The sequence below is a fragment of the Giraffa tippelskirchi genome, chromosome 2, assembly GCF_054371585.1.
Source record: "Giraffa tippelskirchi isolate mGirTip1 chromosome 2, T2T-mGirTip1v1.2.pri, whole genome shotgun sequence".
NCBI classification, from domain to species: domain Eukaryota; kingdom Metazoa; phylum Chordata; class Mammalia; order Artiodactyla; family Giraffidae; genus Giraffa; species Giraffa tippelskirchi.
The window spans coordinates 232,922,057-232,949,840 of record NC_137276.1 but is presented as its reverse complement, the minus strand read 5'-3'; the positions used below and the strand labels follow the sequence as shown (position 1 = coordinate 232,949,840).

At 40.5% G+C, this 27,784-nt stretch overlaps 1 protein-coding gene and 1 long non-coding RNA gene across 2 annotated transcripts in view; one reads left to right on the top strand and one right to left on the bottom strand.

The window, feature by feature from the left end:
* Positions 1–27,784, top strand: part of COL6A5 (collagen type VI alpha 5 chain) — a 177,390-nt gene that overhangs the window by 101,045 nt on the left and 48,561 nt on the right. The window contains exons 30-37 of the mRNA XM_081573212.1: positions 1,415–1,450; positions 1,572–1,608; positions 5,209–5,220; positions 7,524–8,011; positions 12,776–12,869; positions 13,424–14,077; positions 17,422–17,512; positions 24,591–24,796. Of these exons, the coding sequence (XP_081429338.1) occupies positions 1,415–1,450; positions 1,572–1,608; positions 5,209–5,220; positions 7,524–8,011; positions 12,776–12,869; positions 13,424–14,077; positions 17,422–17,512; positions 24,591–24,796 (1,618 nt within the window). The remainder of the gene's footprint in view (positions 1–1,414; positions 1,451–1,571; positions 1,609–5,208; positions 5,221–7,523; positions 8,012–12,775; positions 12,870–13,423; positions 14,078–17,421; positions 17,513–24,590; positions 24,797–27,784) is intronic.
* On the bottom strand, positions 76–14,512 carry LOC145539335 (uncharacterized). The gene is made up of 2 exons (XR_014077724.1): positions 14,441–14,512; positions 76–4,850 (listed from the first exon to the last, which is right to left on the bottom strand). It is a non-coding gene; the product is annotated as an uncharacterized LOC145539335 (long non-coding RNA).

Below are 27,784 nucleotides of genomic sequence, written 5' to 3'. Positions count from 1 at the left end.
CCTGAATCTTTTGTGGAAAACTGACTCTGTAATACAATGAGAATCAACTAGAGTAAAGGATACTCTGTTATGATCTTTTCTTTCTTTTGAATGAAGGAACTAGTGAGTATTCTTAGTCACGTGGGTGAGAATCTAGTTCCTGGCTCAGTCTGGACGGGCCTGAATTTGTCTTCTTTCCAGATTCTGGAGCTCACCCTGGGGGTCCCGCATCTTCCTGCTCTTATGTTTGGCCATGCTGGCCTAGAATGTGGCTTCTCTGTCTCAGGCCTGTGGCCCTTAGCTTCTCCTTAAGAAGTTGCTCCAAGTTATTCTTAAACTCAGTCTTTTGGGACCTACTCTCTACAGCATGATCTTCTGTAGGATGTGGGCTGTCTATCCTATTCATTAGTTGGAAACTGTTCCTCCTTCTGTTTAAATGGCTGTGCATTCTTTTCAGTTTTCTCCTGTCACTTGTAAAGGGAAGAATGAGGCTGCAACTTTTAGTGAGATGCATATTTCCTGATTTGGATCAGGAAGAAATATGCCCCCAGAGGGTAAACTCGTGGATACCATCCCAGTTCTGGTTAACAGTAGTGGCACACAGACGGGCACCTCAGCACTCAGCAGATGTTTAGCTGTTCATTGGATGGATGGATGGATGGATGGATGGATGGATGGATGGATGGATGGATGGACAGATGCTCAAGTTATCATTTGGAAAGAGGTTCTTTCACTGACATCAGTAGTTGAGCTTCTGGCGAGAGAGTCAGTGAAACTGTATAGCAGTCATGAACATGTGATAACATTTTCTGAAGTCAGCATCTTAGCTTTCACCAGCTGCCCAAAGGGATTCATACGTGCAAACACGTTAAGAACCAAATGCCAAGAAGAAGGCTGATCCTCATAAAAGGAATTAAAAGAGAAAAACTCACAGTGTCAAGAAAGGCAGCTGGGTGTGTTTAGGAGCCTTCCTTGACTCATCTCACCCGATTATTTGTACTCCTTCCATCCAACACCTTTCAGCATTTATAGGCTTGGTATGCATACTCTCCTTATGTGTAGTGTCCATTTTGCTATGTAATTGCCTTTTTCACATATGGGCTGGCTGTGTGCTGCTGCCAGAAATTTGAATATACTTCAGTAAATGTCTCTCCTTTATGCTATTCCTTGGGAAGCTTACTGTTTATAATTTTAAGTATTCTTGTCAGAAATGCCTTCTAGATGTTCTATCTGCAGTACGTATATCTTTAAGAAATACTTTTGTTTCTTTCCTTCTTGTCATCCTAGAAAAATCATTCAGTTCAGTCTAGGTAGATACTAGCTTAATTGATCAAACGCTGAAACAGAAAGTTTTACACCCCTGGTGTGTGTGAGGAAACAGCGTTGAAGACTCCAGTTCTTCTACTAACACCATTCTCCGTGTTTGTTTTCCTAGGGCCCCAAAGGGATGGCAGGGCAGCCCGCATATTCTGTATGTATCTCATTATTCACACACACACAGAATGCAACCCGTTCCCTGGGAAGTGAATACGGCCACTTGGAAGTCCCCGTGCTCACGTTTCTTTGTTTTCTCTCTCCTTTTCCACGTACAGCAATGTGATCTAATCCAGTTCATGCGGGACCATAGTCGTGAGTATCTGTGAGTCTTAGGGCATCAGTGATTGGTGAGGCCGTGGGGGGATGCGGAACCAGTAGGCTGGACTCGCTGGTGGAGAAGCCCTATGTCCTTGGCAGCAGGCTTGCTGTGAGTGCCTGCTGTGGGAACAGCTCATGACAAAGGTGGAAGGGAAAGACACATGCCTTAGCTCAGAGGTGTACTTTCTAGAGGGAGAGAAAACACGCCTGTGAGACACAATGTGACCAACTCAAAAGGTGTGTGACTTAGCTCACACTAGTATGGCAGCTGTGTACCAAGGCCTGGAGGGCGTGGTGTTAAAGGGATGACATGGCGGTTTGAGGTTATATATATGCTGTTGCTGTTTGGTTGCTCAATTGTGTCCCGTGTCCAACTCTTTGTGACCCAATGGACTGAGGCCCACAAGGCCCCTCTGTCCATGGGATTTCACAGGCGAGAATACTGGAGTGGGTTGCCATTTCCTTCTCAAGGGGATCTCCCCGATCCAGAAATTAAATCCAAGTCTCCTGCATTGGCAGGCAGATTCTTTCCCACTGAGCCACCAGGGAAGCCCCTATATGTACACACACACACACACACACACACACACACACAGAAACACACTAAAAACAAATATGAGAAGAGAAATTGGGAAAATGTAACTATGTGTCATGTTAGGGTGGTAGACTTTTATGTGGTTTTTCTTTCTTTGTGTTTCTATTGTGGTTTATAGTCATACTATGCAATCACAATCAGAAGAATGGAAAATCCAAGACACTTACTGAAGGAGATGAGATAAAAATGTAGTCACTGCAGGTGTGTGGCCAGGAAAGACCAACAACAAAAACAAGTTTAAAATACTGTAAGGCCAGAGGGGGAGAGGTTTGGTACCACCGTGGATGAGCAGGCAGAGGAAGAACTGTGAAGAAAATAGATTGATAGGAATAGGTGATGAGTTTCAACATTTCAGAGGGAAAGGAATGCTATGTAGACCCTAAAGTGAAATGATCTACAGGCAGCTGATGAAATGGAGTTCTTTAAAGGTGAGAATCAGGGAAGAAACTCAGAAAGCTGGGGTCACTAATGTCCTTAGAGCCACAGAGATGGATGAGATTCCAAAGAATGTGCAACTAGAGAGACAGATACGGAAACCCAAGGGATGAACCCAGGGAGATGCTCTAGCAAAAAGAGTGGACCTAACCCCAGAAAAATGGCATTGCAGAGAGTCCTGCCAAGTTTGGGCAGCTTCAGTTCAGTTTAGTCACTCAGTCATGTCCAACTCTTTGTGACCACGTGGACTACAGCATGCCAGGCCTCCCTGTCCATCACCAGCTCTCAGAATTGACTCAAATTCATGTCCATTGAGTCGGTGATGCCATCCAACCATCTCATCCTCTGTCGTCCCCTTCTCCTCCCACCTTCAATCTTTCCCAGCATCAGGGTCTTTTCAAATGAGTCAGCTCTTCACATCAGGTGGCCAAAGGATTGGAGTTTCAGCTTCAACATCAGTCCTTCCAATGAACACCCAGGACTGATTTCGTTAGGATGGACTGGTTGGATCTCCATGCAGTCTAAGGGACTGTCAAGAGTCTTCTCCAACACCACAGTTCAAAAGCATCAATTCTTTGGCGCTCAGCTTTCTTTATAGTCCAACTCTCAAATCCATACATGACTACTGGAAAAACCATAGCCTTGACTAGACAGACTTTTGTTGGCAGAGTAATGTCTCTGCTTTTTAATATGCTGTCTAGGTTGGTTGTAACTTTTCTTCTAAGGAGTAAGCGTCACTTTATTTCATGGCTGCAGTCACCATCTGCAGTGATTTTGGAGCCCAGAAAAATAAAGTCTGCCACTGTTTCTAGTGGGCAGCCTGGAAAAAGGCAAAAAGCAGCCAATGGAGAGAACTTCAAAGTGAGGTGTTGGGTGGGTGGTGGGTGGAGGGAACCCATGTCAAAGATGTTGCTTGAGAGCTGAAAGGCTCTCCAGCACAGTGAGGAGCTGAGAACCAGCCTGGGGGCTCAGGGAGAGAACAAGGGGCAAGCCACTGTGGAGAGAAGAGTGTGTGACCTAGATCAAGGACAACCCGAGAGGCAGAAGGGGTGGGGAGGTGAGTGCCCGCCTTGGAGGATTTGGGCTTTGAAGGGCACTTTCCAATACTGCACGAAAGGAGTTAGTCAGGAAAGTGGGTGGTGGGGAGGCAGTGGGCAGGGTCTGTAACCAGACCATGGAGCTACAGAAAGCAGAACTGAGATGGGGTTTTGGGGAAAAGACCTTTGGAGCCAATTCCGATGCCTTCCTTGATGTCTGACACCCAAGGTCCCGCGGGGTTGGAATCCTGCTTCATCGGGGTTGTTCTTCAGCCCTCTGACAGCTCTAGCCACACTGGGATGAGGGCCTGGGCCCTGGGCTAGTGGGTGGCACCTTCCCCCAGAATAAAATAAGATCTAGGAGGCTGTGGAGAATGGGGAGAGAAAGTGGTGGTTAGAATAACATAGGAGGGCCCAAGTAATTAGAGCTTTAGAAGAAGAGACATAATAAACAGGACTTTTAGGAAAAACTACATATAAAACAGGAAACATGCCGAAAGAAGTCAAGGAGTTTCTCCAAAGTCAGGCAGCTTTGCCAGACTGAAACTCAGACAGATGTGTCTGTTGCTAGAGTCTGTGCTTCTAGCGTCGCAGCTGGGCTGGAGGTTAACCAATGGGACTTCTCAGTCAGAAGAAAGAATCTACTTCAGGCCCTGAGACGCAGAGGAGGCGGTGGGCCCTGTGTGCCCTCTGCTGACCCTCAGCATCTCAGCAGCTGCAGGATAAAGACAAACAATCATGCTCATAGGTTTGATGTGAGGGGGCGCAGGCTGTGGGCCAGCGGGCTGACAGCTGGGTTGTTGCCAGGGCTGTAAAATCTTTTAGTGTCTTGGAGTGATCATTTGCTTCCAGGGTGTTGAGTAAAAGGAGCATGGAAATTGTTAGGCTTGTGCTTAAAGATTTACCAGTATTTCCCCCTGATTCATCTCACGCTTACCAAGCAAATCACTTGGAGAAACCAGATGCTCAGTAGGAAGCCTTGGGTGTTCCTTCTGTCTGGGTATGGAGATCACTCAAGCAAAGGAGCTGTATTTTTTTTTTTTTTTTTTAGCAGAGACAAAATTCATTTGGAAATCCCCACAGTTCTGCAGAAAAATAGAGGTTCCCAAGGTGTTCATCAAGGAAGACCCCATATTTTAGTCCTGCCTTGCTGAACGACTCTCAGAAGGCTGTAAAAAGAGAGACAAAACAAATTTAAGTTTAGAGCTATCATGCCATTTAATCAGAAGCTCATCTGTTCTGTTTCTAAAACAAGTGACCAGTGATTCAGATTTCAGCCAGAGTTCTGCTAATGTCTGCTGTCAGGGCTCGCAAGGAGGAAAGGTCAGGAAAATCCATAAAATAGCAGAATTCTGTGTCCATCCTCCTCTCACTTTTAACCTTGACTTCCTGTAATTAGGAATTAGCCTCATTTGCAATAAAAGCTAAACAGAATACTAAGTTTTGCTGAAATTTTGTTTTGGGGGTTATTTTTAGTCTGAATTCCAAAAATGTAACAGACTCTTTCTCTCTCTCTCCTTTTTATAGCTTGTTGGACAGGTGAGTATTCTTACCATGTTATGTTTCTTGCTGAACTACTTCCTGTGTTCTGACAAGCCCATATACACACTACTACATATAAAACAGATTACCAACAAAGGCACTGCATAGCACAGAGAACTCTGTTCAGTATTTTATAATAATCTATAAGGGAGAAGAATCTGAATATATATATTTATGCATAAATGAATCACTTTGCTGTATGCCGGGAATTAATACAACATTGTAAATCAACTACACTTCAAAAAATCATAAAATAAGAGTAAAGATAAATGGGCTAAAAATTTGAATAAGCATTTCATACAGGAAAGAAAAAAAAAAAACTCTCATCCCCATGAGAAAAGGGACCTCTAACTTCTTTGCAGACACGTATTATGACTGTAACTGTACATGTCATGTTTGGACCTGACTATAAAATGCTGACCACCTGGTCCCCAGCCCCTTCACAAGCTTTTCTTTCCAAGTCCTGCCACAGTTTCCGACTCATTGTCTTCATGGGGTAGGTTCTTTGCTGCTGAGCAGTTCAGGGCAAGGCCAGGGGTCTGACCACCTTCTGCTGCTCCATCGACTGCTAACTCTGTGGGCACTGGTACCTTGGCCAGGTGATGAGTCCTTTCTCCCCTTTGACCCCCATTCACACCTGTCACCTCCACGCGTCCACCACTCGTCAGCCTGACCCGGAGGATGGAGGAGAATCCTCCAGGACCTTGATGCAGCTGGCGTTCAGTGAGCCCTCAGATGATGTTGCCCCTGAAACCAGTTAGATCAACTCCAAGACCTCCTGGTCTCCTAGAGGCCTGTTGAGATAGATTAACAGGGTCTTTGAGCCCATCCCAAAGTTTGGTGCCATTCCCTTTAATTCCCCCAAAATCTGATGTCTAAGGGCTCAATAAAACTTCATGGATTTGAATTAAATTTATCAGGTACCATGCTGGCACTAGGAAAGGGAGAGATTAAAAATAAATGGAAATTGGTACTGCCTTCTGGGAATATCTGTGATGATGGGTCATCCATGAAGATGCTTATCTACCACTTTATTAAGCATTTTTACTATAAGGTTAAGAAATATGTGCTACAGTCCATGAGGTTGCAAAGAGTCAGACATGACTTTGCAACTGAACAGCAAGAAACAAGACATCATTTTTTTCATTTTCTTTTTCATTGTTGGGTTTCATATTTTTAAAATTTCTTCACAGTAAAATGTGTTGATTCAAAACACATCTTGAAATCAACACTTCCTCCTCTATTTCTGTTATTGAGAACAGCGGTTGGGAGATGGGATATTTTGAATTTAATGTGCTTTGGGAGTAAGCCAGATTGGGGAGAGTAAAACAGCCTATGTACATGGAGGGTTGGCTAATTTTTAAATAATTTCTTTTTCTCTTCCTGTGTTCAGGCTTTAACAAGGCCTTTATTTATAATCATAGAGGAGATTCCCTGTGAAATTCCCAAAGTGCAGTTATCATAAAACCATTAGGACTGAGCTGGGGATTGCAGACAGCTCAGTGCAGGTCTGCTGTGTCCACTATGCTGCCCCTTCCTCCTGCCACCCTGGCTGTCACCCCAAAGCCCCTGAAATCCCCTCTCCCTGGAAATAGCCTCTTTGTCCTCTGAAGAATAATCCCCGAGAACAATAATGATCACTGTCTACCTTTGAATATCATGATCCTCCGTAGACAAGTTCCTGGAGGGCAGACCTGTGTTTATCCATCTTCACATGTATCTCACAGTTCATGTTACCCTGCATTTCACATGATGAATACTCAGGTGTTTGCCACATAAATGGATGAAAATCTTCCAACTGACTTTGTCATTATTAGTATGTCATTTCTGAAGATTTTTTTTTAAGAGAATAAGCTTTCAGGTTTTCTGATAAACCATAGTTTCCTTTAAAATTTTCCATAGAATAAAATTCACTCTTTTGTTCAGTTTTTACACATGCGTGATTCATGCAATCATCATCACCACTATCAGGATACAGGATAATTCCATCAGCTCAAATACTCCTTCCAGTTTCTTTTTATTTTTTTTTTTCAGTTTCTTTTTAAATAGCAGACAGATGGTAGATGGTGAAGTCTGAGCATTATATTGCCAGCTATCACTACTCTGTATTTAGGTAACACTTTAGGCTAACAAAGCAGAATCCCTTCCCCCTTTACACGCGGATAGCTCTGATTCTAGATTTTATGTGACAGCTGCGTTTTCCCAGACCTCAGTGTCAACTATCTCACTGGAGTAAATGCAATGGGAAAGCCTTTTGACCCAGTGAAACGACTTAACACTTCTGATTCTCATTTTTGTAGAAAAGTGTCCTGTGTATCCAACAGAGCTGGTGTTTGCCCTGGACCAGTCCAGCGATATCACGGAGCAGAGATTTAATGAAATGAGGGACATCATCACTTCTATTGTCAGTGACCTTCACATCAGGGAAAGTAATTGCCCTGTGGGAGCAAGAGTTGTTGTGGTTTCCTACAACTCAGGCACTGGCTACCTCATTCGTGGGTCTGACTACCGTAGCCAGAAGCAGCTTCTTCAGCTCCTCTCCCAAATAAAATATCAAAACTCTGGAGAAGTCCGAGACATTGGTAACGCGATGAGATTTGTGGCTCGGAACATCTTCAAGCGGACGTCTGCAGGAGCCAATGTGCAGAGAGTTGCTGTGTTTTTTAGCAACGGACAAGCTGCAAGTAGGTCCTCCATCATCACGGCCACCATGGAGCTCAGCGCCTTGGATATCAGTCCTGCAGTCTTTGCTTTTAATGAAAGGGTTTACCTCGATGAGGCTTTTGGGGTAAGTACCTCCCTTGGTGATGTCTTTATTTTTAGATACTGGTACTGGCAGAATAGGAATCCTGGGGAGTAGGGGTCGAGTGGCCTCTTGACCCCTTCTGCAGTTTTCATAGCTGTCTTGTTGCCAGAGTCCTTGAAATCCAATGTCTAGTAAACACTGCAGTGAATGCATGTTATTTTCATTTAAAAAATCGAGAAACTGAGGCCCAGATTGTTGAGTGACTTCTCCCATTTTGTACAGCTACTAAGTGGCTAAATCAAGCTTTGAACTCGAGCTTGTCTGATAGAGAGGGCTGTCAGTACACTGCTTTACCAGTCTTCTGCTGATCTAGTATTTCTCAAATCTGCCATCTGTAGGCTGTGTCTCATTGAACAACTGGTCTTAGGGACTTTTGTGTAAAACTTTGTTGTGTATGAACGTTTTACCCAAGAGGAGTTCCGTCCCTTTTGGATTCACAGATTCTTATGGGATCTGTGCTTCCCTCTTTCTCCCACCAAACATAAGAACTTCATCTACTGTCCTACTGTTATAAAATATGTTCATATTAACCATGAAATACATGCTCCTGAAGCTGGGGAAAGCCATTATGTTGCCCAAGAGATTATAAATATCTATTTTATACAAACACACATGTGTGAGTATGTGCTAATTCGCTTCAGTCGTGTCCAACTCTTTGTGACCCTACGGCCCATAGCCCGCCAGGCTCCTCTGTCCATGGGATTCTCCAGGCAAGAATACCGAACTGGGTTGCCGTGTCCTTCTCCAGGGGATCTTCCCAACCCAGGGATCAAACCCACGTCTCTCACATGTCCTGCATTGGCAGGCGGGTTCTTTATCACTAGTGCCAACTGGGAAGCCCACAAATACATATATTTCTACTATAAAAAGAAAAGCCCTCTATAACATGAAGAGATTTAATCTGCTCATAAGAAAAACACAACTTTTTTGAAAATAGGAGCCATAGAGTCACAGTAGATTCTGACAGAAAGAATTGTAGGAAGTTAAAGTATTTTTATAAAAATATTACCTCCCAATATAGATTATTTATTTATTTGTTTTCTTATGGTATGTGTCCCCCCCACACTGGAATATAGGGTAGAGGGTTCATCTGCTTTGTCTATTTCTGAATCCCCAACACCTAGAATAATACCTATTTAACATTGTATGTGCTCAATGAATATTTGTTGAATGAACAAATGAATGAAGAGCATGCGGTTGACTCCTGTGAATAAACTTCCTTGATTTACCAGGGTTGCAATTAATGTTTTGGGCTTCCCTGACAGCTCAGTTGGTACAGAATCCTCCTGCAATGCAGGAGTCCCCGGTTCGATTCCTGGGTCAGGAAGATCCTCTGGGAAAGGGTTAGGCATTTAATGTTTAACACATGGGAGCAGCAAGGTCAATACAAAATTATACCAAAGCCTCTAGTTTCATAAAAATTAGAGAGTAGAAATGTAGTAGCTACTTCCTAACGATAAGGCTGGAATGATTATAAATATTTCAAAATACTCAGCACTTTACAGGAAAACAGAGGGGGTGGTTTTCTAATCAGTTTCTTCCCCCTAATCTTCGGGGGGAAGAAACAAAAGCAGGAGCATGTCTGTGGATCGAGAGACCCATTCATCACCTGAGAATGATGTATTTCTTTCCGATAATCAAAGTATCTGTGACGCACGGTGCCTCATACAAAGTAAACGCCCAATATACAGTCAGTGAGTCACTGAATGAATCAATGAATGAATAAATTGAAGTATAGTTGATTTACATATTGTGTTAATTTCTGCTGTGCAGCAAAGAGATCCGGTTATACATATATATTCATTCTTTTTCCATGATGGTTTATCACACGATATTGAATATAGTTCCCTGTGCTATACAGTAGGATCTTGTTGTTTATCCATCCTGTATATCATAGTTTGCATCTACTAACCCCAAACTCCCGATCCTTCCCTCATCTGCACCCCCTCGGCAACCACAAGTCTTTTCTCCATATCTATGAGTCTGTCTCTGTTTTGTACATATGTTCATTTGTGCTGTGTTTTAGATTCCACATATAAGTGATATCATATGATATTTGTTTTTCTCTAGGTCCATCCATGTTGCGGCAAATGACATCATTTCATTCTTTTTCTATGACTGAGTAGTATGGAATAGACTTTTTTTCTTTTGAACTTTTTATTCTGTATTGGGGTATAGCTGATTAACAATGTTGTAATAGTTTCACGTGAACAGTGAAGAGATGTATGACTGGAATAGACTTTAAGTTGGAATTTGTGATCAGGGAAACCCATTTGACATCTGAAAGATGCCCCTTTTTCTATTAATAGATAGCATAGCTGGGTGGGAATAGTGGTGTGTGTGCGTGCTAAGTCACTTCGATTGTGCCTGACTCTTTGCAACCCTATGGACTGGAACCTGCCAGGCTCCTCTGTCCATGGGATTCTCCAGGCAAAAATACTGGAGTGGGTTTCCATGCCTCCTCCAGGGGATCTTCCTGACCCAGGGATGGAACCCGCATCTCTTATGTCTGCTGCATTGGCAGGTGGGTTCTTTACCACTAGCACCACCTGGGAAGCCCAGAAATAGTTGGAATCACTACTTAAAGAAGTCAAAGGTAACTAGTGAATGTAAAATTTCTATAGGACCCAACTCCAGAAGCTGATGTATAGCTCATAATCAGAATTGTGTAAAAATTCAATGCAGAATTGCAGGCTTGGAGAAAGGAATGAGGTTGTAATATCTAACCCAGTGAGTGAATCTTGTGGTTATTTTGTGGTAGTTTTCTTATAAAATTGAGCTGCTGATACAATTTCTGTATATCCTTAGGTTATGTTTAGGATCAAAGGGGGGTAGTTTGTGTGTGTGTGTTTGTGTGTGTTAGGATCACAGGGGGGTAGTTTGTGTGTGTGTGTGTGTGTTAGGATCAAAGAGGGGTAGTTTGTGTGTGTGTGTGTGTGTTAGGATCAAAGAGGGGTAGTTTGTGTGTGTGTGTGTGTGTGTGTTAGGATCACAGAGGGGTAGTGTGTGTGTGTGTGTGTGTGTGTGTTAGGATCAAAGAGGGGTAGTGTGTGTGTGTGTGTGTGTGTGTTAGGATCACAGAGGGGTGTGTGTGTGTGTGTGTGTGTGTGTGTGTTAGGATCACAGGGGGGTAGTTTGTGTGTGTGTGTGTGTGTGTGTGTGTGTTAGGATCACAGGGGGGTAGTTTGTGTGTGTGTGTGTGTGTGTTAGGATCACAGGGGGGTAGTTTGTGTGTGTGTGTGTGTGTGTGTTAGGATCACAGGGGGGTAGTCTGTGTGTGTGTGTGTGTTAGGATCACAGGGGGGTAGTTTGTGTGTGTGTGTGTGTGTGTGTTAGGATCACAGGGGGGGTAGTTTGTGTGTGTGTGTGTGTGTGTGTGTTAGGATCACAGGGGGGTAGTTTGTGTGTGTGTGTGTGTGTGTGTTAGGATCAAAGGGGGGTAGTTTGTGTGTGTGTGTGTGTGTTAGGATCACAGGGGGTAGTGTGTGTGTGTGTGTGTGTGTGTTAGGATCACAGGGGGGTAGTGTGTGTGTGTGTGTGTTAGGATCACAGGGGGTAGTGTGTGTGTGTGTGTTAGGATCAAAGGGGGGTAGTTTGTGTGTGTGTGTGTGTGTGTTAGGATCACAGGGGGGTAGTGTGTGTGTGTGTGTGTGTGTTAGGATCACAGGGGGGTAGTGTGTGTGTGTGTGTGTTAGGATCACAGGGGGTAGTGTGTGTGTGTGTGTTAGGATCACAGGGGGGTAGTTTGTGTGTGTGTGTGTGTGTTAGGATCACAGGGGGGTAGTTTTTGTGTGTGTGTGTTAGGATCACAGGGGGGTAGTTTGTGTGTGTGTGTATGTGTGTGTGTTAGGATCACAGGGGGTAGTTTGTTTGTGTGTGTGTGTGTGTGTGTTAGGATCACAGGGGGGTAGTTTGTTTGTGTGTGTGTGTGTGTGTGTTAGGATCACAGGGGGGTAGTTTGTGTGTGTGTGTGTGTGTGTGTGTGTTAGGGTCACAGGGGGGTAGTGTGTGTGTGTGTGTGTGTGTGTTAGGATCACAGGGGGGTAGTTTGTGTGTGTGTGTGTGTGTGTTAGGATCACAGGGGGGTAGTGTGTGTGTGTGTGTGTGTGTTAGCATGCGTGTGCACACGTGAAGGAATAGGGCCATGAGCAGCAATGCAGGGTGATGGTGACTAGTCGGGTGTTTCCGAGCCCCTGAAGCGGGCGCACAGGGATTCCTGGTGACGTTACCAAGTCCAAGCTCGCTCTGCTTGTTGAACAGCAGGCCAGCAAGTCTGCAGACGGGCTGTTGAGGCGAGTTATAATGCCTTTATTGGAAACTGGCAGACCAAGAAGATGGCAGACTAATGTCTCACAGTTACCTGAGAAAAATCACCTTATTGGGGTCTGAAGGCCAGTTTCTTCTATAGAACACAGAGGCGAGGTGGGAGGGGAGGAAATAAAGTAAAAGGGCCATTAATCTTGCAAATATCTCCTGAAACAGTCAGCCTCAGGCAGGGGATGTGTTAATTTCTTCTTTCTTGCAGCCATTCACAGGGGGACAGAATCACCTGTGATTCTGAACAAAGACACTTTGGTTTCACATTCAGGCAGAGGGTCAGGGTTCCCTGAGGCACTTTTGTATGGACAGTATCCTTTCGGTGAACCAAAGCAACGGGAAGCAAATGTTAAAGAAACAAATTCTTCTCTGTAACAAGGATGACTAAAGAAAATAATCATATAAGCACATATTTCTTTTTCAATGCAGTTTGACAACACAGGAACATTCCAGGTGCTCTCTGTTCCTCCAGACGGGGAATATGATCCATTAGAAAGGCTTCGGCGCTGTACACTTTGCTATGGTAAGATTAATGAGAAGAATTTCTTGGGCTGAAACACTTAAATGCCTTCTGGGTGAGTTATTAAATCTATCTTTATCAAAGATTTTTATTTTGATTGTAGATTCTATTTTAAGTTTTCCCGTCTTTCAACACCGTATGTCAGGGTTTCAATCTCTGTAATGTTGGAAGTTTCCATAGAATGTAAAAATTAGTTTAGAAGATTATCCGGGTTGATTTGACTCTTCCTGGGGACAATTTGATAGTTTGTATCAAAGGCTTCTAAAATACTAAAAACATTTTCTAAATGAGTTTGGACATGAATTATAGACTTCAAATATACATGTTCCTTATATCTACTTTCAACAAAGATGTTCACTAATTGTCTGCTAGTGGTCATAGAAATTATGAGGAAGTTGAAAATTCCTTATTAATTTAAATGATGAGGTATTGAAGTTGAAGGGGTATTGATCAGATGATTAATTTTTGGTAATCAGCTCCTTATTCACTGGAAGATTTCAACCAACAGCGTCTCCTTGTGCCAACATTGAACCAATGATGAATCTCTGTGTTTTCAGATAAATGTTTTCCAAATACTTGCAAGAAAGAAATCATCTTACCTGAAAGTTCATATATGGATGTCGCCTTCCTCTTAGACAATTCTAGAAATATAGCAAGTGATGAGTTTAAGGATGTGAAAGCCTTGGTGAGCTCAATGCTTGACAACTTTGACATTGCCTCAGACCCTATAGTCTCAGACTCTGGTGATAGGATTGCCTTGTTGAGCTATTCTCCTTGGGATAGGAGAAAGAAGAATGTGGTAAAAACAGAGTTTGTGTTTACAACTTATAACAGTCGAGCTCTAATGAAAAGGTACATTGAGACTAACCTCCAACAGCTAAATGGAGAAGCCACCATTGGCCATGCCCTACTGTGGACCATGGAGAATCTCTACCCAGCAACACCCAAGCTAAGAAAACACAGGGTCATCTTTGTGGTCTCTGCTGGAGAAAATCGTGAGAGAAAGGAATTCTTAAAGAAGATGGCTCTGAGGGCCAAGTGTCAAGGTTATGTCATATTTGTGATTTCCCTGGGTTTGATGCCTGAGGAGGACGTGGAGGAGCTAGCCAGCTACCCGCTTGACCACCATCTGATTCAGCTGGGGAGAATTCATAAACCAAATCTGGATTACGTTGTGAAGTTTTTAAAGCCATTTGTGTACTCAGTGAGACGTAAGTCACTATTTTTGTAACCTCTTTGTTTTAATAAATTAGTGTTTGTTAATAGTATTGATAACCCAAGATATCTCTGTATCTATAGCTTACCAAAATATATGAATTAGGTGGTAAAAGGGTGACAGGAATAGGACACATCTTGGTTATACCCTACTTATACCTGGGTCATGAGACCTCTTTCATGATAGAATGCCTCTTAGCCAAAATCTCAGCACTATAAAGCACAGAGTGACTTCAGATCTCCTAGGCCACACTTGGTCAACCTAAACAAGGTCTCGCAGCCCTTACGTGGTCTCCAGGTTGAACATTTAAATAAAAGTTTTCCCTGCCACACCTGGTTTATTTCCAGTCTTGGCATACCTGGAGATCTGTGTGAGAATGCTGCTCCCCAAAAGTCTAAGCATACAAATCACCCAAGAATCTTGTTAGAATGCAGGTTCTGATTCAGTATGTGTAGGGTGGAACCTGAGATTCCACTCAGTGACATCAGTGCTCCTGGTCCACAGATCATCCTTAGAGCAGCAAAGTTCTAGGCCAATGTACTACAAAGCCTCACCCATTGGACCAGTGTTAGTCCATAAACTGAAGAGTAAAGATAGAAATACACAAATTGATAATGACCTTCTAGAAACTCTTAGAGCGATTTGACATGGCCACATTATACAAGAGTAAAGATAGAAATACACAAATTGATAATGACCATCTAGAAACTCTTAGAGCAATTGGACATGGCCACATTATACAAGGGTAAGAATGTGTACTTTGTCTCACTGAACAAAAGATAAACCAAAAGGATCAGTCTGCAAAGGGCTGGAAATAAAAATACCTTGTCCTTCCCCACAACTGGTTCAAGAAATGCTCTTTCCAGACAGATAGTTCTCAGCTGGGGATGATTTTGCCCCCTAGATAATATTTGGAAATACCTGGAGACATTTTTATTTGTCACAACTAAGGGAGAGGATCAATGCATGCATGCTAAGTCGCTTCAGTCGTGTCCAACTCTTTGCGACCCTATGGACTGTAGCTCGCCAGGCTCTTCTGTCCATGGGATTCTCCAGGCAAGCATACTGGAGTGGATTGCCCTGCCCTCCTCCAGGGGATCTTTCCAACCCAGGGATTGAACTTGCTTCTCTTATGTCTCCTGCGTTGCCAGGCCGGTTCTTTACCACTAGCACCACCTGAGTAGAGACCATGGAGGCTGCCAAACATCCTACAATGCATAGGATGCTTCCCCCACAATAAGGAACAATCCAGCCCAAAATGTCAGTAGCATTGAGGTTGAGAAACCCTGCTCTAGAAGATCCCATGGAATCAGAGCTGAACCTCTTCTTTCTGGGAATCTGCTGGAACCACTTCCACCACCTTAGGATTCCAGAGTCACCCTAGTATTCAAGGAATCTCTAACACTACCATGGTGACAGCATCTTGGGAGTTCACTCTTCATTGCAGAAGGAGCTTCTCCTTTTTCCTGCAACTCACATTTGATTGAAGAATTCAATAATTGCCCCCTTTGGAATATCATGTCATTTCTTTAACCCTAAGTCCTTCCATGGTAATGCACCATTGCATTATGAAAAAAGGAAAAGTACTTCCAAGTAAATGTTGACACCGACTTCCCTGTTAGAGTTTTTTATTTTATAGTCATTGAGTTATTTTAGACAGGCTACGATATGTCACTCTTATGCATATATAAAAAGGGAATATACAGGTAGTGCTAGTGGTAAAGAACCTGCCTACCAATGTGGCAGACATAAGAGATGCGGGTTCAATCCCTGGGTTGGGAAGATCCCCTGGAAGAGGGCATGGCAACCCACTCCACTATTCTTGCCAGGAAAATCCCATGGGCAGAGGAACCTGGCGGGCTACGGACCATGGGGTCACAAAGAGTCAGATACAGCTGAGCATGCATGCACACATACATGAAATAGACTTGGTTAAAGCATGCGAAGACTTCTTCTTATTCAAAATTTGACTCTTGTGAGTTCTTTCTTAAGAGTCATCAATAGCCATCTTTTCCCATGTGATATTGTTCTTTGTGCCATCAAGATATGCCATCATAATATGCCATTATGCCTTTTTTGTCTTCTTAAAAGAGTTTTTATTGGAGTATGTTGTGTTAGTTTTAGGTGTATAGCAAAGTGAATTAGTTATACATACACATATATGTACATATATGTGCACATACATATACACTTGTTTTTAGATTCTTTTACATACAGGTCATTACAGAGTTCCCTGTGCTATACAGGAGATCCCTATTAGTTATCTATTTTATATATAGTAGTATGTATATGTCAATCCTAATCTCCCAATTTATCGCCCTCCCTGATAATCATCATGGAGCAGCACTTTAAAAAGACTCCACAAAACAACCCCAAACTACCCTTGCTGGCCTATTAAATGAGGCTTCACAGTTACTTGAGCTGGCTTACTTATGATTGCCATCTGAACCGTGTTGTGTGGTATTCACTGCCTTCCCATATCCACTTGATTTGTAGAGGTTAAAAGTCTCTTTTACTACCAAGAGTTTTTTTCCTACAATTCAACAAGTTTTGGAGCTGACACATTTACTGTTCCCACATGCACAGGTGATGACAATGGCATCACGATTCCTTCCTCATCAATAATAACTGTCAACCTCAGTTAATGAGAAGACAGTTTCATTTCAAAGAAACAGAAATATTGCTCATCTTAGAACCAGAGAAATATGATTATTATAAAACCATAAGCATTTGTAGATGTTTTCATGGAGTCTTTGATCATTCAATGATTTATTGAATGATTTATTTTCCTGAATAAGGAGGGAAATTATATACTTCTCAGTATCCCACAGTTTATAGAACAACAATAGGAAGAGGTAAGGATATACTATTTAAGTCAGTAAGCTAAAATCTTTCCTGTGACTATTTTCCTCCTAGAAAATCAGTGTTAATTGGTGCAGAAACACAGGCATAGCATTATGTAATAAAACATTACATCTTCTATATTTCAGCTATTAGCATAACTCTGAGTGAAGAAAGTATTATAGAATTAGAATAAAAATTTCCTAAGATCATGTCAGCCTGAACATATGGAAATCAAGTGTCTCTGCCTCACAATGAACTCTTAAAATGAACAATTTGAGGCGGTCCCTGGTAATTCTTTGGTTGGAAAATATTCTATAATCAAATTCTGAATGCTATTTCCAGTTGCTACTATTTTCTGTTTTCACCCCAGCCAAATTGTGCTGAAATATTTTAGTGACATTTATTGCTTCAAGAAGATTCCTACTGAGATTCTCTTCCCCTTAGCACATACAACTTATACTTTAAAATTTAACTATCACTTTCCTCTCTCAATAGGAGGATTCAATCAGTACCCACCACCAGTGCTTGAGAACATCTGCAAACTCATTGATTCAGAAGACGAGGAAAGTCAAAGCATCGGTCTCCCGTAAGTTGGAAAGCTCTGATATTTATCAGTGATCATTGATTGACTGAGCAGTGTGTAACTGGCTGATGGCAGGTATTAGGTGGAGGAAGCTGATGAGGTCTCTGATGAAAGGCCCTTCACGTGTTCCACAATCTGCAACAGAAGTTACAAATCAAGCATGCTTTCTGGATTGACGGATTTTATAACATCCTCACTAGCTTATTGCAATTTTGCTTTAAAATTCATGGTTTCCTCAGAAATTTCCATATTGAAATTTTACCCCAGAATAGAACCCAGAATTCAGCCTCACCCTACCTCAGTCTTACTTCCCATCTCTCCCCCTCATGAGCACAGAGTTCCGGCCACACTGGACTCCTGTCTGCCTTGTGTGAACTGCTGTTCCACCCTTCTGGACCTTGGTCACGCGCCCTGAGACCTTGTTCCTCCCAGTGAAACCCTACCATCCCTCAAGGCCCTGATTGAAGCTGTTTCCTCTTCGAAGCCCATCTTTACTCTCAGCCAAAATCCAGAGTTCTTCCTTTCTTAATTCCGTTTTACACCTCTGCTGAGGCGTTTATTACAATTTATCCCATTGTCTTGTCTCACTGAACCTGGGGTTCCATGTGATTCATTGTTTCATTCCAAAAACATAGTGTGAAAGACCCCATGATATCATTGCATATGTAAATATTTGTTTTTAGTTGCTAAGTCGGGTCTGACTCTTCGTGACCCCGTGGACCGTAGCCCATCAGGCTCCTCTGTCCATGGGATTTCCCAGGCAAGAATCCTGGAGTGCGTTGCCAGTTCCTTCTCCCGGGGATCCTCCTGACTCAGGGATTGGATCCACATCTGCATTGGCAGGTGGACTTTTTTTTTTTTTTTTTTTTTTTTTTACCACTGAGCCATCAGGGAAGCCTGCACATGTAAACAGTTTTTTTAAAATTTTTATTTATGAATGAATATACAAATAGTTAATCTGAATGGATCTTGAACCTCAGTGAGGATGAGAATAGCCTGTTTGCTTGCTCTGTGCCTCTCTGTTTCACAGACCTTGGATCCCTGACTGTAGCCTGTGAAAGCCCAGAGTTAGGCCCATAATGGCCCTGCCTGATCACATTGCAATTAACTAAAGAGCTTCTCAGAACAGATGCAGTCTTTCCCATATATCCAGGAGCAAATTGGCAAGATTAAAGTGTTCCTGTCATGTCGGTAGTTTAACAAGGAGCATCCATCAGCTCACACTTTCTGAAGGACAATATGGCACTGATGCCCTATGAAGCAGTGTTTCCTCATGTGGAATAGACAATAATCTTATTTAAAGGAAAATCCATTCTTACATAACTATATTCTAATATAATGTCATTTAGGCATGTACAAAAATAAACTAGCTGTGAATACCGTATGTGTATTGTTCCTAAGCAACTATCAAACAAAAACAAATTTGTACATCAAACCCAAGAAAATTCAATAAGACGCTAATTTAATGTATTGGATGATTCTGTTTTGCCAAAATAAAATTCCTAAAAACAAAAGAGCATTTATAGTCAAGACATGGAAGTAATCTAAATGTCCTTTGACAGATGAATGGTTAAAGAAGATGTGGTTTACACACACACACACAGACACACACACACATGATGGAATATTACTCAGCCATAAAAAATGAAACAATGCCATTTGCAGCAACATGGATGGACCTAGAGGTTATCATACTAAGTGAAGTAGCCAGACAAAAAGAAACAAATATCATATGATATTGGCTATATGTGGAATCTAAAAAAGTGATAGAAATGAACTTATTTACAAAACTGAAACAGACTCACAGACTTAGAAAATAAACTTGTGCTTACCAAAGGGGAAAGATCAAGAATGTGGGATAACTTAGGAGTTTGGGATTAACATATACACACTGAAATTAAAGTGAAGTATATAAAATAAGTAATCAACAAGGACCTACAGTATAGCACAGAAAACTACACTCAATATCTTATAGTAACATATAATATAAAAGAATCTGTATGTATGTATGTATATATACATATATATATGTGTGTGTGTGTGTGTGTGTGTAACTGAATTTCCTTGCTGTACACCTGAAACTAATAAAACATTGCAAATTAACCATACTTCAATACATTTTTAAAACATACTACATATTGGTAAGACATATAAAGCAAGGTGCCTGCTGCAGAGTCACCTCTGCTCTCAGCTTGCCTCCTTGACTCCATAAGGCCTTGATTCTCCAGCACTCGTCCTCACCTCCACTGCTATAAACTGGTCACTCCCACTCTATGTCGTCTCTCCTGGGCTTTGCTCAGTTTGAGTGTATTATTGATATTTTATATCAGACTTTATTTCCTTTCCTCTCTCAACAGTTCAAGTAGTGTCAGTGGGTGCCAGACACCAGTATCAATGCAAATGTAAACATGGACTTGAAATTGCACATAGTTCCATTAATAAAATAAGGGTAAAATTATATTGAATATGGTTTTATAATCATCTAAATAAAATCAAAAAATATTTTCAAACTATCACTCTTACTCCAAAGAATGTAAACTCAAGCACCATTTTAGGAGGGACGATGTCAATGAGATATGCTTTATATAGTCTATTCCTCTCAGGGTAGTTGATAGTAACTTAAACAACTATATTCTAGGTTTTCTGTGGAGATTGATATCAGTCAGAGACACATTATTTGGTTGTCCCAAGTAACCTATGAGTTTCTTGTCATTTATCCAAAACTCAGTGACAAATTCAGTTCAGTTCAGTCGCTCAGTCATGTCTGACTCTTTGCGACCCCATGGACTGAAGCACGTCAGGCTTCCCCGTCCATCACCAACTCCCGGAGCTTGCTCAAACTCATATCCGTTGAGTCAGTGATGCCATCCAACCATCTCATTCTCTGCCGTCCCCTTCTCCTCCCGCCTTCAATCTTTCCCAGCATCAGGGTCTTTTCCAGTGGAGTCAGTTCTTCGCATCAGGTGGTCAAAGTATTGGAGTTTCAGCTTCTGCATCAGTCCTTCCAGTGAATAGTCAGGACTGATTTCCTTTAGGATGGACTGGTTGGATTTCCCTGAAGTCCAAGGGACTCTCAAGAGTCTTCTCCAATACCACAGTTCAAAAGCATCAATTCTTCGACGCTCAGCTTTCTTCACCGTCCAACTCTCACATCCATACTGGACTATTGGAAAAACCATAGTCTTGACTAGACAGACCTTTTTTTGGCAAAGTAATGTTTCTGCTTTTTAATATGCTGTCTAGTTTGGTTATAACTTTCCTTCGTGGCTGCAATCACCATCTGCAGTGATTTTGGAGCCCCAAAAAATAAAGTCAGCCACTGTTTCCGCTGTTTCCCCATCTATTTGCCATGAAGTGATGGGACTAGATGCCATGATCTTAGTTTATTGAATGTTGAGTTTTAAGCCAGCTTTTTCACTCTCCTCTTTCACTTTCATCAAGAGGCTCTTTAGTTCCACTTCACTTTCTGCCATAAGGGTGGTGTCATCTGCATATCTGAGGTTATTGATATTTCTCCCAGCAATCATGATTCCAGCTTGTGCTTCATCCAGCCTGGCATTTTGGATGATGTACTCTGCATATAAGTTAAATAAGCAGTGTGACAATATATAGCCTTGAAGTACTCCATTCTCAACCAGTCTGTTGTTCCATGTTCAATTCCAACTGTTGCTTCTTGACCTGCATACAGATTTCTCAGGAGGCAGGTAAGGTGGTCTGGCATTACCATCTCTTTAAGAATTTTCCACAGTTTGCTGTGATCCACACAGTCAAAGGCTTTGGTGTAGTCAGTAAAGCAGAAGTAGATGTTTTTCTGGAACTCTCGTGCTTTTTCTATGATCCAACCGATGTTGGCGATTTTGATCTCTGGTTCTTCTGCCTTTTCTAAATCCAGCTGGAACATCTGGAAGTTCTCAGTTCACGTACTGTTGAAACCTCGCTTGGAGAATTTTGAGCGTTACTTTGCTAGTGTGTGAGATGAGTGTGAGTGTGCGTTAGTTTGAACACTCTTTGGCATTGCCTTTGATTTATTTCAACATATTAAATAATGTTTCATAGGCTATAAGCAAATGGAGGAAAGGGTAGGATAAATGGGAATTTACAAAAATGTATCAGTGTATGCTTTTTAAGAAATGAAATATAGTTGATTTACAATGTTATATTAGTTGATTTACAATGTAATATTAGTTGATTTACAATGTTATATTAGTTTCAGGGGTACAACACAGTGATTCAGTACTTTTACAGATTATATTCAAAGTTATTACAAGATAATAGCTGTAAGTCCCTGTGCTATACAAAATATTCTTGTTGCTTATCTATTTTATACATAATAGTTTCATATCTCTTAATCCCATACCACTAACCTGCCCCTCCCCCCTACCTTCTCCCCTCTGCTAAGCATCACTAGTTTTTTCTCTGTGTCTGTGAATCTGTTTCAGTTTTTCTATATACATTAATTTGTACTATTTTTTATATTCCACATATAAACAATACCATACAGTCTTTGTGTTTTTCTCTCAGACTTACTTAACTAAGTATTAATATTCTCCAAGTCTATTCATGTACCTTCAAGTGGTAATATTCCATTCTTTTTATGATTAAGTAGTATTCCATTGTATATATATACCACATCATCTTAAACCACTCATCTGTTGTTGGGCACTTGGGTGCTTCCATGTCTTGGCTATTGTAAATAATACTGCTATGAACATTGTGGAGCATGTATCTTTTCAGATTAGTATTTTGTTTTCTTCTTATATATGCCCGGGAGAAGAATTGCTGGATCATATGGAAGCTCTCTTTTTGGTTTTTTAAGGAACCTCCATACTGTTCTGCCAAATGGTTGTACCAATTTACATCCCCATTCAGTGTACAATGAACACTACACTGTGTACCTTTTTCCATATTCTCTCAAACATTTGTTATTTTGATGTTTGCTATTCTGACAGGTGTGAGGATATGTCTCATTGTGGTTTGTGTTTTTCTGACGATTAGCAATGTTGAGCATCTTTTCATGTGCCTGCTGGCCATCTGTTTGTCTTTGGAGAAATATCTGTTTAGGTCTTCTCTCCTTTTTTAATTGGGTTTTTTTTTTTGGCATTGAGTTGTATGAAGTATATATCTCTTTTGAATATTAACCCCTTATAAGTCATATCATTTGCAAATATTTTCTCCCACTCCCTATGTTGTCTTTTAGTTTTGTCAATGGCTTCCTTTGCTGTGCAAAAGCTTTTAAATGTAATTTAATCCTGTTTCTTTATTTTTGCTTTTATTTCTTTTACCTTAGAAGACAGTTCCAAAAAATATTGCTATGATTTATGCTTTATGTTCTCTTGTAGGAGTTTTATGGTTTCTGGTTTTAACATTTAGGTCTTTAATCTATTTTGAGTTAATTTTTGTATACAGTGTGAAGAAATGTTCTAATTTCATTGTTTTATATACAGCTGTCCATTTTCTCATACCACTAATTGAAGAGATTGTCTTTTCTGCATTGTACATTCTTGCTTGTTTCTCTCATAGATATATCAATTGGCCATAAGTGTGTGGGCTTATTTCTGGGCTCCCTATTCTGTTTCATTGATCTATGCATCTGGTTTTGTACCAGTACCTTGCTATTTTGATTATTTAGCTTTGTAGTATAGTCTGAAGTCTGGGAGAACGGAATCTCCAGCTTTTTTTTTTTTTTCCAAGCTTGCTTTGGCAAGTCAAGGTCTTTTGTGGTTTCATTTGAATTTTAAGATTATTTTTTCTAGTTCTGTGAAAAATTTTCATGGGTATTTTGATAGAAATTGCATTAAATCTGTAGATTGTTTTGGGTAGCATGGCCATTTTAACAATATTAATTCTTCCAACCCAAGGGCAAATGATATCTTTTATTTCTTTGTATCATTTTTAATTTTCTGTATCAATGTTTTATTGTTTTCAGAGTATATATATTTTCCCTCCTTGATATTTTACTCTTTTTGATAAAATTTTAAATGGGATTGATTTTTTTTGCTTTCTCTTTCTGAGAGTTCATTATTAGTATATAGAAAAGCAACATATTTCTGTATATTAATCTTGTGTCCTGTGACTTTGCTTAATGCATTTATTGGTTCTGATACTTTTGGGGTAGAGCCTTTAGGATATTCTTCTGAAAGTCTCATTCCATCTGCAAATAGGGACAGTTTTGTTTCTTCTGTTCCAATTTGGATGCCTTTTATTTCTTTTTCTTATCTGGTTGCTGTGGCTAGAACTTTCAAAATTACGTTAAATAGAAGTAGTGAGAGTGAATATCCTTGTCTTGTTCCTAAAGTTAGAGGAAAACCTTTCCACTTTCCACCATTGCATATGATGTTAGCTGTGGATTTGTCATAAATGGTCTTTATTATGTTGAGATATGTTCCTTCTATACCCACTTGGATCATGAATGATTGATTTGTGTAATTTCAATGATTCTTGTGTCCCTGGAATAAATCTGACTTGACATGTGGTTTATGATTCTTTTATATACTATTGGATTCAGTTTGCTAATATTTTGTTGAGAATTTTTGCATCCTATACTCATCTAAGATATTGGCATATAATTTTCTTTTTTTTTTTTGTAGTGTCTTTGGTTTTGGTTTCAGGATATTGGTGGCCTTATAGAATGAATTTGGGAGTGTTCTGTCCTCTTGAATATTTTTGAATAGGTTAAGAAGGATGGGTATTAGTTCTTCTTTACATGTTTAGTAGAATTTCCCTGTAGTATAATGAATCTTAATGAATTATTTGATTGAAATAAGTTTAGATTTTTAACACCCAATTATCTTTCTAAGAAATAATTAAGTAATAATATTAAATTATTGGGATGTTTTATTTGTATTCCCCCAACCGGGAAGACCCTGGGAGAAGGCAATGGCAACCCACTCCAGTACTCTTGCATGGAAAATTCCATGGACTGAGGAGCCTGGTGGGCTACAGTCCATGGGGTCGCAAAGAGTCGGACACGACTGAGCGACTTCACTTTCACTTTTTAATACAAATAAAACTAAAACTTCCCTGAAGTTTAAACTTTTCCTAAAGTTTTAGTTCACCTAAAGCCTTCCTTTTTATCTTCTAGATTTACTCCTGAGACTTATGAGTTTTCTTCAGGCGAGAACATCATTGGCCAGAAATTGAGTGCTAGGAGAGATTCATCTTTTGTATTGGAGGACAATGGAAGCGACCATTTGATTTACATTCCAAGCCAGATGCTCATGCCGCAGAAATTAACAACTAAATATGAAAAAGATTGGGATTCTGAAGCAATCACAAGTCTCACATCTGGTAAGGAAATGAAAAATTATACTGAATAACTTGATCTTCATCTTTTTAACACTAATAGAGAATCAAATAAACAAGCCTGGTATAAAAAGCAACTTTTTTCAAGTTAAAGACAGTGGCTACAATTGCTATTTTTATTTGATTTGAAGATTTAAATGGTCATAGGTACCACTCTGGAAATCACTGGTAAGCCCTGAGAAACGTCCCTGATATTCTCACCAAACTTGAGATTTCTCTAGAAGCCACAATTTAGGTTAGTATGACGTAGAAGGAGGCAATATAGAGAAATAACAGCAAAGGAGGAATTAAAATAACTTTTAAAAGTTGGCCTGGCCAGTGCCCCAGAATTTGTGACTGTATAAAAAGGTGTAAGGTCCTCCCTCCAACAGAAATAAATACCCCACTGTCTACTCTATACATTTTAATGGCAAAGCAGAAATGCTTTTTGTCAGAGTTTAATAGTTTCAAACAAATCAGATACATAGAATTTTGGATTTATTTAAATTTTAAATGGTGACATTCTAAACAGACTGTTCAGCTATTCCATCTATACATCTAGAGTCTTCCAAAATGCTCATTTGGCCAGAGTGCAAACATTTAAAGCATTATATCATAAGTATCATGTGTATTGTTAGCACATGCAAGTTTGAAAGAGAAGGGGGCCAATCGCATGCCAGTTATTCACAAGAATGAGTAATACTAATTCTTAATAACTCCCTTGGATAAATAAATGTTCTTTTGCTTGGGTTCAACTCTCATGTTCCCATATTTCCCCCTATTTCTGAAATATATATGTTTGAATTTTACCTTTAAAATCACTAAAATTTCCTTTACAGAAGCTAGAATTCAGAATTAAAAAGTCAATTAATCACTAGTTGGAAAATAAGACTGTTTAAAAAAGGTAATGGAGTAAAACGGTATGTACATACTTCCTTGGCATTAAGGTATTCAAGTATGTGCATTGCTTATTTAAAACAGATATTATCATTATATAGACATAGCTTAAAGAAGAGAATAAAACATTGTTTTTTTTTAATGAATGCAGTTAATTTGGGGTATTCATTTTAATGATATGGGAATTAAAACAGTTCTCAAGGCACAGGAATTTATCATGCTCAAGTTTTAAACAAAGAAAAAGAGAAGTTCTCTTGGCAGTGTTGAAATACTAAATTGTCATTTGTGATAGTATGGTTAGAGGTAAGCACTTTAAAGTCTGATAATTCAAAAGTGTGAACCTTTTCAAGAAAGGCAGAAATAATTGGATACTTAAGGAGAAAAAAATGAAACTCATCTTTGCGGCCATCTTTAATGAACATTGTTCAGTAATAATAGAAAGACTTTTCACTTGGTTTGTCAGATGTCTGGGAATGGAGATACTTATAAAAGTACCAGTTTAAGGTCTAATTTGGCTGAAGAAATAATTGCTGCCTGGTTCTGTAGGGAAAAGTGTCAATTTTCTCTTATCCCCACCTCATACAATCTCTCTTGCTGTGGTTGAAGTGTGTTGAGAGTTCCATGGAGGATTATGTCAAGTTGCGATTTCCTGGAAACAGAGTCTCAGACCTGTGGATAACGTGTATATATATATATATATAGATATAGATATAGATATTTTTTTTTTCCTTTATGATAAATCTGAGTCTCAGATCATCAGTCTTGTCTAGGGAGTTTGTACTGTTCTTATCTTTCTGTTTTTTTCTCTTTAAAATCGTTGTTAGCTGGTTGTTAAAAGCTGCTAAGAACTTTCTGTATAATGTGCCATTCTCAAAGAGAATAAATTGTAGTTCAGATATTTCATTTAGTCACCAAGAGATAAGCGTTGATACATTCCAGATGTATTGCACAAATAAAATGTTGATAACATCCATATGCTATGCATATTACTCATTTATAATGTGATTCACGTGCTCAATAGCTAATTTTTGTGCCCTTGAACTAAGAGTCCTGCGGAAGTCAGGAATCTTAACCATGTAAGAATTTTTAGAGTTCCCAGAGTACTGTAGCTGGCAATGAGTTATGTATCACTCTCTTTCATAAGAAACACAACCACTATCTCTTTACCTAGTCCTCTCCTCCTGCTGCTTCCTCGATACTCTGGCTTCCAATTCAACTTTAATTCCATCTTCCTTCCTTGCCCTCTCCACTCCTTCAGTTCAGTTCAGTTCAGTCTCTCAGTCATGTCCGATGCTTTGCGACCCCATGAACCACAGCACGCCAGGCCTCCCTGGCCATCACCAGCTCCCAGAGTTTACCCAAACCCATGTTCATTGAGTCGGTGATGCCATCCAATCATCTCATCCTCTGTCGTCCCCTTCTCCTCCTGCCCTCAATCTTTCCCAGCATCGGGGTCTTTTCAAATGAGTCAGCTCTTCGCATCAGGTGGCCAAGGTATTGGAATTTCAGCTTCAACATCAGTCCTTCCAATGAACACCCAGGACTGATCTCCTTTAGGATGGACTGGTTGTATCTCCTTTCTGTCCAAGGGACTCTCAAGAGTCTTCTCCAACACCACAGTTCAAAAGCATCAATTCTTCTGCGCTCAGCTTTCTTTATAGTCCAACTCTCACGTCCATACATGACCACTGGAAAAACCATAGCCTTGACTAGACAGACCTTTGTTGGCAAAGTAATGTCTCTGCTTTTTAACATGCTGTCTAGGTTGGTCATCACTTTTCTTCCAAAGAGTAAGCGTCTTTTAATTTCATGGCTGCAATCACCATCTGCAGTGATTTTGGAGCCCAAAAAAATAAAGTCAGCCACTGTTTCCCCATCTATTTGCCATGAAGTGATGGGACCAGATGCCATGATCTTAGTTTTCTGAATGTTGAGCTCTAAGCCAACTTTTTCATTCTCCTCTTTCACTTTCATCAAGAGACTCTTTAGTTCTTCACTTTCTGCCATAAAGGTGATGTCATCTGCATACCTGAGGTTATTGATATTTCTCCCAACAATCTTGATTCCAGCTTGTGCTTCCTCCAGCCCAGCGTTTCT